The sequence below is a fragment of the Rhipicephalus sanguineus genome, chromosome 2 (assembly GCF_013339695.2).
Source record: "Rhipicephalus sanguineus isolate Rsan-2018 chromosome 2, BIME_Rsan_1.4, whole genome shotgun sequence".
NCBI lineage: Eukaryota > Metazoa > Arthropoda > Arachnida > Ixodida > Ixodidae > Rhipicephalus > Rhipicephalus sanguineus.
Window position 1 is genome coordinate 163,565,231 of NC_051177.1, and position 10,660 is coordinate 163,575,890.

The 10,660-nt window shown below is 47.7% G+C and overlaps 1 protein-coding gene across 1 annotated transcript in view; it reads left to right on the forward strand.

The window, feature by feature from the left end:
• Nucleotides 1–10,371, forward strand: part of LOC119383845 (Down syndrome cell adhesion molecule homolog) — a 153,487-nt gene extending 143,116 nt beyond the window's left edge. The window contains exons 22-24 of the mRNA XM_037652124.2: nt 957–1,109; nt 1,486–1,593; nt 9,923–10,371. Of these exons, the coding sequence (XP_037508052.2) occupies nt 957–1,109; nt 1,486–1,541 (209 nt within the window). The 3' untranslated portion in view covers nt 1,542–1,593; nt 9,923–10,371. The remainder of the gene's footprint in view (nt 1–956; nt 1,110–1,485; nt 1,594–9,922) is intronic.
• Nucleotides 10,372–10,660: the final 289 nt, after the last annotated feature.

Sequence of the window (10,660 nt, forward strand, 5' to 3'; positions counted from 1 at the left end):
TCTTGTTGTTATCTCCGTGAGATAGCACCGCGGAAGGGAATCTCACCCAGCCACTTCTGCCTTCTACCCTACCGCAGCAGGGAAAATTAACCTGTGCCGGAGGGAGCGGTCTGCGTGTCTTCCGAAATTCGACACACCCGCTTTATCGTGCGTTTTGGTCAGCGCGGGACTGCGCCGTTGAAGACGCTCCCATCAACCCAGGTGGGGCCTTCACCCGAGGCAGCCTTCATTCAACGCTTCTTCCAAGTATTACCGGCAGTGGAATTGGATGTCATCAGCCCTCCACCCCCAACTCCCCTTTGGACTGAAACTCCTCGCCGGCCTTCCCACCTACGAGTCTTCGGGGCGTGGCGAGTGTATTGTGTGACTCTGCCTCCTTTCGGGAGGCCGGACGCCAGGACGGCAGGTCACCGGATTGGCGGGAGACGCTGACACCTGTTTGCCTGTGCCTCTGTAGTGACAGTCTGGGGGCTATAAAAGCCGAAGACTTTTGACGTTATCTCTCTCTTTTCACTCCAACCCGCTAACCATGTAAATAAATCCACGTTCCTTCTTGAAAGAACGCGTCTCCTCACTGGGAATCATCGGCAATGGGGACGACGGCGGGAGCCAGCTACCGTAACGAGACCCCGCCGAACCCTACTCCTTACAATACGCAAAAGAGCACGAAATACGCGAAACAAAGGAAAGGAAGCCCTACGTTTCTTAATATGCTGCATCGCTCCAGCTATATTTGCGAAATTAATCTTTTCGGATTGCTGTTTGTAAGTAATGAATATATAAATTGAACATACCATTTCAATAGTCGAGTATCTTTCAATAATTTCAGTATTCTTAAAAGTGAGTCCTAAAACTTTCCAAAACAGCCCATATGTTGCTCGAATCTATTGTGAGGTGAGCAACGTAGGTTATACTAAAATATAAGTAATCTGTCTTGCACTTTTCTCTTCTCACAGAGAGCCCCGACCCCAGTAAGCAGTATTTTCAAGATGCAGTGATCCTGTCCGTGTTCAACCAGAAGGAACCAGCCATGAAGAACAGCGTAGCAAGCTCAACCTACTACGCTTCGATGTCAAACAAGACATTGCCATTAGCGATCAAGAATCATAGTAAGTTTGAGCTCATTAATACTTTCAGGGGTGCCAATAAGAAGTCCTTAAAATAAGGAACAAATCAAGAAGATGGCATCACTTAGTAGCTAAGGTGATAGCAAAGATTACAATACGAGTTAATCTATATTTTATGTACACTGAAAGTGGTGAGCAGTTGTCCAATCAAGACTGTCGTCGCACAAGGAACCTGCGTGCTCCTTGAATTATGTAGACTGGGTATATTTTAAGGAACAGAAGCATTTTTTCTAATTAGCGAGTGTTAGGACGGTGTATGTATTTACGCCTCATTCTGGACCTACGGGGACTAGCAGGGCTAGAATTACCCAAGAATGCAGCGTAGCATATTACAGTGGCTGTGTTACCATCAATGCAGGGAGATCCATAGAACAAGAAAAGTGGGATGCGCTTGCTGTGGCTGAGGCGCTGTGAAAAGTTTCAACTCATGAGCTTGACGCAGACAACTCGTTCGTTGACCACCAGGGTGAGTAAGTGTATTGCCATTGCAGAATGACAAGAATGCACGTTTACTGCAGCTGTGTTGTGATGACAATCCACCGTTGTATTACGAGCGTTGTATTTAAGCGTAATTATAAGAACTTAAGTGTGACTGAGAACGAGTTGATGAGTGGAGGGACGCAGGGGCCGGTACAGTGCGTGAAATATTCGGCTAGTCAATCCCCATAACAATTCGGGCGGTGCGCTCACCGGACCTTTAAATAAGAGCCAAATGGAAGAACACTGAAAAGGCATCGAGAACGTGCAATTTTCAACGTTCGTAATAAGTGCACAATAACTGTGAGGCTCTACTTTGAAGATACGACATGCTCCGTCTTCGTGGTTATTCAGAACTGAAGCTAATAGCCTTGCGCGATGGCACCTCTTGAAAAAGTTTATGACATAGGCGTATTTTCTCACCTCTCAATTAAGAAATACGTTGTCATTTAAAATTTGCGCGAGATCATAGCGAAATATCTTGCTGACTTTTCTCGCCAGTGTTAGGCGCCGTGGTAAGCCTGGTGATGTCACATCACTACAAACTCCATGCACTGAATCACGCTATTGTTGCACCTCCAATTATTTGGATGTGTACATCTATTATAGAGATAAGCCTCCGTGATTTTGCGCGCCGACAGGTTTTGCTCTCGCCGTCCCATTCGCCGCATTCCACAGCACAAAAGTATCATGCTACGCGCGGCCACGGCTACTCCGAGAGGGCGCTGTTAGACGAGGCGTGTGGCCCCAGCAGAGGCCGCGGTAGAAGGCAGACCGCGCGGCATCTCAACGTGCACATTGGCTATTTTTCCTTGTTTTGTTGTGCATCTTCGCATACAAGGGAAGGAGCGGCTCCCACATCTCCCAAATGCGCTGAAGACATTTTTTAGTGGATTTATTTTGGCACAAAATACGAAGAAAGGTACGGCAACTGCTGTGTTTTCCGAACACAAAAAAATTCGGCAGTTCCCACGTACCATGGGAGTCGGTGTCATGCGAAGCATGCGGCGGGTAGGTGACTGTGGCGTAACGTTTTTTACTGAGCGACACGTTACAAAATGACGCTAGAGATTTGTATAAATTTTATACGCACACATATGTATGTTGAAGAGCCGCATGTGTGTAATATAACCAGTTGTTTACGGTTGGGTAACGCTGCCAATGGCAACGTGGGTATTACCAACACCAGAAGCGGCAAGCTGATATGTAGTGCTTATACATGTCCCGAGAACGCACGCACGTTTCACGAACCCGTGTGCATGTGTGCAAGACGTTCTTGACAGTTCTTGAACAAGGGCATCATCACCGTGGTCAGTGAGCACCAGCAGCTTGTCATGACTTGTTATAGGATCCGATCGTGATTGTGATGATGAGGAGTCCATGTGTAGTGAAGTATGTGTTATAGTATAGTAGAGCTTTTGGAATTCGGGGATGCCTCGGTCATTTCGTCGACAAATTGTCTGTCGACAGAGCCGGCGACATGTCGGAACCTGAAGCCACCCTTCGCGTTGGTGAGGTAGTATAGGCCGTCGAGGCTGGTAGGCCTGGATAGTGCTACGTAGACCAACATCAGTGGATGGTGTTTGTCGTATTCGTAGACTACCTGGGCGTATGTGGCATACGTAGCCTAGTCTACAAAGCGGCTGTCAATCAATCTGGCATCATCCTCGGTCAGCATGAGGCCATCGCCCAGCCTCGTAAGAAATGAAGAGGACGCTGCGTCGTTCTGGTGGACGAAGTGCACTTCACGGTGCGGTGATGTGGATGTCATATGTAACTTTAGTTAATGTATTCCCCTGGGGTCAAGCAATGCTTCAATATAGCTTGCTGAATCATAGGTATACAAACGTAATGTTTATTAGATTGCTATAAAATCGGAGCCAAAACTGGAACCACAGACGTTAATCTGATATGACGCCTGTATCGTAGAGTACACATCGTAGGAGTGTTATGTAGTGTTCATTGCTTTCTTGTAAAATTAGATAGCCAGCACCACAACCACAATTGACGTTGCACCGATATTACGCCTGCGTAGGCTGTTTTTCCAAACCAATTTATAGACCTGGCGTGGCTCATTGGTAGAATATCTGATTGCTACGCAGAATGCTTGGGTTCGATTCCTGCTGGGATCGTAATTTTCGTTCTTTCCATTCGTTGACTCAACGCTGCGAATGTTGGTTTTCCTTAACGCTCTAGCATTTAAGTTACCAATGTCTGTTCTGAAGGAAAGCAGATGATTTTTCAAGGGCTCGTTTATCTTTGTTAGACACAATATGAATGAGAACTAACAGACAATAACGCCAAGGAAAGTACAGGGGGTGTTATCTGTAGTATTTAGAATATAAATATGAAGAAAGTAAAGTGGACGAAAAGATGACTTGCCGCCGGCAGGGACCGAACCTGCGACCTTCGAATAACGCGTCCGATGCTCTACCACTGAGCTACGGCGGCGGTCATCCTCCCGTCCACTTTCTGGGGTATATATGTTGATTTAAACCTAGGAGTGTTAGTCAGCGCCAATCGCAGCCATGGCGGCGAGTGTGGAACACTCTTTTTTTGCCTGTTGGCGTCACGTAGCACGTGATCTTTATACGAGTTGGCAGCTGACCAATAATCCCTCGCATACTACCTGAAGGCATTAAGTCTGCCAGGACGAGACCCTAGCTATGAATGAAGGAAAGCAGATGATTTTTCAAGGGCTCGTTTATCTTTGTTAGACACAATATGAATGAGAACTAACAGACAATAACGCCAAGGAAAGTACAGGGGGTGTTATCTGTAGTATTTAGAATATAAATATGAAGAAAGTAAAGTGGACGAAAAGATGACTTGCCGCCGGCAGGGACCGAACCTGCGACCTTCGAATAACGCGTCCGATGCTCTACCACTGAGCTACGGCGGCGGTCATCCTCCCGTCCACTTTCTGGGGTATATATGTTGATTTAAACCTAGGAGTGTTAGTCAGCGCCAATCGCAGCCATGGCGGCGAGTGTGGAACACTCTTTTTTTGCCTGTTGGCGTCACGTAGCACGTGATCTTTATACGAGTTGGCAGCTGACCAATAATCCCTCGCATACTACCTGAAGGCATTAAGTCTGCCAGGACGAGACGCTAGCTATGAATGAAGGAAAGCAGATGATTTTTCAAGGGCTCGTTTATCTTTGTTAGACACAATATGAATGAGAACTAACAGACAATAACGCCAAGGAAAGTACAGGGGGTGTTATCTGTAGTATTTAGAATATAAATATGAAGAAAGTAAAGTGGACGAAAAGATGACTTGCCGCCGGCAGGGACCGAACCTGCGACCTTCGAATAACGCGTCCGATGCTCTACCACTGAGCTACGGCGGCGGTCATCCTCCCGTCCACTTTCTGGGGTATATATGTTGATTTAAACCTAGGAGTGTTAGTCAGCGCCAATCGCAGCCATGGCGGCGAGTGTGGAACACTCTTTTTTTGCCTGTTGGCGTCACGTAGCACGTGATCTTTATACGAGTTGGCAGCTGACCAATAATCCCTCGCATACTACCTGAAGGCATTAAGTCTGCCAGGACGAGACCCTAGCTATGAATGAAGGAAAGCAGATGATTTTTCAAGGGCTCGTTTATCTTTGTTAGACACAATATGAATGAGAACTAACAGACAATAACGCCAAGGAAAGTACAGGGGGTGTTATCTGTAGTATTTAGAATATAAATATGAAGAAAGTAAAGTGGACGAAAAGATGACTTGCCGCCGGCAGTGACCGAACCTGCGACCTTCGAATAACGCGTCCGATGCTCTACCACTGAGCTACGGCGGCGGTCATCCTCCCGTCCACTTTCTGGGGTATATATGTTGATTTAAACCTAGGAGTGTTAGTCAGCGCCAATCGCAGCCATGGCGGCGAGTGTGGAACACTCTTTTTTTGCCTGTTGGCGTCACGTAGCACGTGATCTTTATACGAGTTGGCAGCTGACCAATAATCCCTCGCATACTACCTGAAGGCATTAAGTCTGCCAGGACGAGACCCTAGCTATGAATGAAGGAAAGCAGATGATTTTTCAAGGGCTCGTTTATCTTTGTTAGACACAATATGAATGAGAACTAACAGACAATAACGCCAAGGAAAGTACAGGGGGTGTTATCTGTAGTATTTAGAATATAAATATGAAGAAAGTAAAGTGGACGAAAAGATGACTTGCCGCCGGCAGGGACCGAACCTGCGACCTTCGAATAACGCGTCCGATGCTCTACCACTGAGCTACGGCGGCGGTCATCCTCCCGTCCACTTTCTGGGGTATATATGTTGATTTAAACCTAGGAGTGTTAGTCAGCGCCAATCGCAGCCATGGCGGCGAGTGTGGAACACTCTTTTTTGCCTGTTGGCGTCACGTAGCACGTGATCTTTATACGAGTTGGCAGCTGACCAATAATCCCTCGCATACTACCTGAAGGCATTAAGTCTGCCAGGACGAGACCCTAGCTATGAATGAAGGAAAGCAGATGATTTTTCAAGGGCTCGTTTATCTTTGTTAGACACAATATGAATGAGAACTAACAGACAATAACGCCAAGGAAAGTACAGGGGGTGTTATCTGTAGTATTTAGAATATAAATATGAAGAAAGTAAAGTGGACGAAAAGATGACTTGCCGCCGGCAGGGACCGAACCTGCGACCTTCGAATAACGCGTCCGATGCTCTACCACTGAGCTACGGCGGCGGTCATCCTCCCGTCCACTTTCTGGGGTATATATGTTGATCTGTTCTCGCCGTTCCTGGGTAGATATAAACTGTCAATCACCCGTGGCGCATACCAGTACACCGCGGCCCGTGATAAACGGGTATGTGCCACACGTGTCTAGTGGAAAGGGTTTGACGACGTACGCCACAGGATTTTAACGTTATTCATGTCATGACCCGGCAGTCATGTTCGTGAAATCCTCTTACCCTCCCATGCAAATTTTGGTCTACACGAAGTTAAGGAGGCGATCTTGAGAGCACCCAGACGTAGGCGGCTAGATAGATAGATAGATAGATAGATAGATAGATAGATAGATAGATAGATAGATAGATAGATACGTAGATAGAAACGCTCAAAGTGCCAGAGGTTCGCTAAGAAATGCTTCGCATTTAATAATTGTAAGTACACATGCTTTTGCTGGACTCTTTTAGCAAGTTACGGAAATAAGGTACGCAAATACAGTGCGGCATTATGGTACCGCTTCTCTCTTGTTGTGCGTTTACCGCCCCTAATTCCAGTGAATGCGCCCTAACACCACAAAAATTTCTTCAAAACTTACTGTAGGGTTATCAGGCCTCATTATTGCCTGTCTTCTACGCATTGTGAACTAGGAACTGTCGTGCCTGGGTATTTGGATCCTTCTCACCGCTGCAACCAGTTGTTGCGACCGGTTATTTGGTTCCGTCCCTTCTCGGCAACCAGGTTGTTGCTACGATAGGGCAGCGTCGTACCCGGACTCCGTTTGGTAGCGTAGTCGAGTCTCCGGGTTGAGGAACTGATGCTAGCAAGATGGGAAAACAATAACAAGTTTACTGGCACTTTTCGTACACTCAATTACATCGTGACAAGGTCAGAGTTCAGCGACGAGCGAATTGGATGAGCCTGTTACGGAGGGCTCAGAGCCCCATTTCTCACTCAGCACCGTCGTTTTAACCGCTCAGACTGGCTCCTCCTTCTTGATGACCACCAATCACACACACAACCCCACCCACCATGGCACAGTCCATTTCACTGTCGCTGAGGGGTCGTTGCACTTTTGAAACAACAAGGGTCAGGTGGTCAACGGCACGCTTGTGGGGGAAGCAAGGCGACAGGTTCCTCGGGCTCGTTCCTCGTACTCTTCTTTTCCCCGAAGGGCAGAACGTGCTTGCTCCTCCAGTTCTTCCTCGAAGGGCAGAACGTGCTTGCTCCTCCAGTTCTTCCCCGAAGGGCAGAAAAGGGTCTCCTGTCTAAAGAAAAGGGACTCCTGTCTAAAGATACAGGTCATGTCGTTTCGGCAGCATACCAAGTCAAGCCCAGGTGGCCCATTGTCTCCGGCTTTGCCGTCCCGGGAACGCCGTTTCCAGGAAAGACGCAGGTGTTCTAGCAGTGTGAGAACGCCTCGGTCGCCGATTCTCATGGTCAGCGCGACGCCACCGACTGCCAGTCATAACAGAACCTATCATTCGGGAGCGCACTGTCGCTGGAACTGGGAGCGGCTTAAACACACACACACACACACACACACACACACACACACACACACACACACACACACACACACACACACACACACACACACACACACACACGCACACGCACACGCACACACGCACACACACATATATACACAAACACACACACGCACACACACACACACACGCACATAGAAACACTCACACACGCATGCACACACACACACACACGCACGCACACAGACATACAGATACGCGGGCATACACACATGTACGAGCTTTACGCAAGCCTCGCAGGCGAGCGCGACGCATTGTGCGCTATACGACGCCGCGGGGTCTGGCTGGCAGTGGAAGACCAGGCGGCGTCGGCTACATCGCGAGAAGAGAGCGTAGCCGATGCCCAGTTTGTTCGGTTCAGTTAGCCTTGCTCTTGAGACCTGCCCTCAACCTTATTTTTTTGTAACGCCCGCATGGTCCTTAAACTGAGCGCTTGAGCTTTTGCATTGTGTGGATGCTGTTATGAAGCACACTGTAGCAGGGGACACCGAAATAATTTTGGCCACTCGGGCTTAATTCTTTAAGGTGAACCTCAAATAAAGCGATTAGAACAGTTATCCATGGGCAGATCATGCTACGCCTTGCTCAACGTCATATACTGGCACGGATATGTAAAGACGAAGTAAGCACCCAGACTTGCTTGCGAAACTGCTGTAAAACTGATCAAAATTTAACAACACGGAGTGTCGCTGGAACTAACGCTTCTACAAACGGACTTGCCATCTTGCTGCTCTGAAGCCTTAAAGAAGACAAGCCTGCTTCTCAAAATGCTGACTCCAGCGACATTCACGAATTTTCCTCTCTACAAGCGTTTATCTTCCTCTGAAATTACTGCCTGAAACGCCAGCTTGGAAACTGTCTCGCAAGATAATAAACATATCTATATATCCCGCAAATCTTAGAGTATGGTGTGTGGGCTGCATATATAGGAGTCTTTCGCAGCGGCATTGCGCTTCTACGTACTAGAATGTAGGAGCTGCATGGCCACAGAAAAAAAAAATTACGCGAATTTGAAGAGGAAAAACTTCTCAGCCATTTTCACCGCAAGTGAAAGCTGTACGGACTGCGGACCATCGATTCGCCAGTGTTTCCCTTGTGTTTAGCTTGTGCTTATTTGCATGTTTCCGCTCTTTTCGTATGATTACGTGACATTTTTTATGCTTTTCTGTTGTTTTCGTGTGATTATCTCATTTGTTTTCCAATTATCTATTTTGTGTTCTATGATCTTCTTTCTACTGTTTTTCTGCTCCGAGAGCGGTGCGTCTAACTCCCGGCACTGGCGTTTCGCCTCAGTTTCTCTCTTCTGTACATGTGTCTCCAACTCCAGACGCTGACGTTTCGCTGCCGCTTTGCTGGCTCGGACAAACGAATTAGCCCTTCAGCGACGCCAGCGGTCCCGGGCAAGCAAGCCCTCGAGTTCCAAACGTGCAGCTTGTTCGCATTAAGTGATAAGCCTGCTCGGCTTATCAAACATGGGACCTGCGTGACGCCAACGCGACGCATGAGACGACAACCGTCCGGTTCCTAAAACGGCTCGGCAGCTCATAGGTGGCAGCATGTGCTTTGCACCTCTTAACCCTTGAGCTGTCATTTCCGATAGCATATAGCTGCGCGAAACCTTCTTATTTCTCTCCTCACCAACAGTACCAAAGCACCTGAAAGCCTCCCCAACGCGTGAATAGCGCTCGGCTGCGAGCGTCCCGCTTGCCCCGCTGCGGAGAAGGAGTTGGCCACGCCCCCACCTGAAATTACTCTCCTCCTGCGCGATTAAGACGGCCAGCGGAAAAGGTGCCGCGCGCCAAATCTCGGATGCTATGATAGAGCACAATACTCACTGTGTTTTGATGAGTTTCAGTTCGTATTGTCCTAATATATGAGCAGCAGTACTATGACGCGGACATTTATTTGGCCTCGCGCTTTACCACGTACTTTCCAGCGTCGCCAGTGTTCAGGGTATCAATGCACGTTATTTAGGCATGATATAAGCGTTGAAATGTTGAGAAAACGACCATACCACTGTTCTTGGTGCTTGCAAAAGCAAACTCACTTCGTGACTGCTTGTCATTTTTTTAATATTCCAGGACCTGTCATGCAGTGGTTGCGCTTATATGTGGAGCCAAGGGTGCCGGTGCTCTACACGGGCAGCGCATCTACTACACCTTGCATCTTGAGTATCGTGCCAAGCATCAAGGGCCACTACTGCCAGACTCAATTTCAGTCAACAAAGTACGAACTGTTCTGGTGCTACCTTGGCCGCATCAACTGAGACTTTACCCGTTGACCCGCACTCCGCGTTGACCGGTGTGCGGAACCAACAGCGAAGGAAATAGTGAGAACGTTTGTGATGGTCGTAAAGCATACTGCTACACAGCGTGAACTGTGCTGTGGACAGTCGACATTCCGGAAGAGTGTTCAGGCTGGACATCGTTTGCTGTGTTCCGTTGAATCGCTTGATTGTATCCCCATTGTTGGGGAAGTGACAGTTGTGCCTTCTCTATGCTCTGTTTGAAGACATTAAAACGAGCATCATTGTTCAATAAAACACTGTGTAGTATTCTCGAAATGACATACCGCTGGTGGCGGATTTAGTAACGACAGCGAGAGCACTCAGCCTGAAAATTTTTCACTTGCGAAGAATGCACGACTTGATCCACATTTCTTGTTCTTCTTTAACTGCCTGGGAGCGGTGAGAAAGGTAACGTTGAACTTACTGCGTACTAGCATAGCTGCTTTATGCAAGCACGTCAAAAACGGCGAAGGTGTTGTCGAAGTTTCTACGAGAGACGAACCTCGTTGAATGAGAAGTTCCTATGATCTGT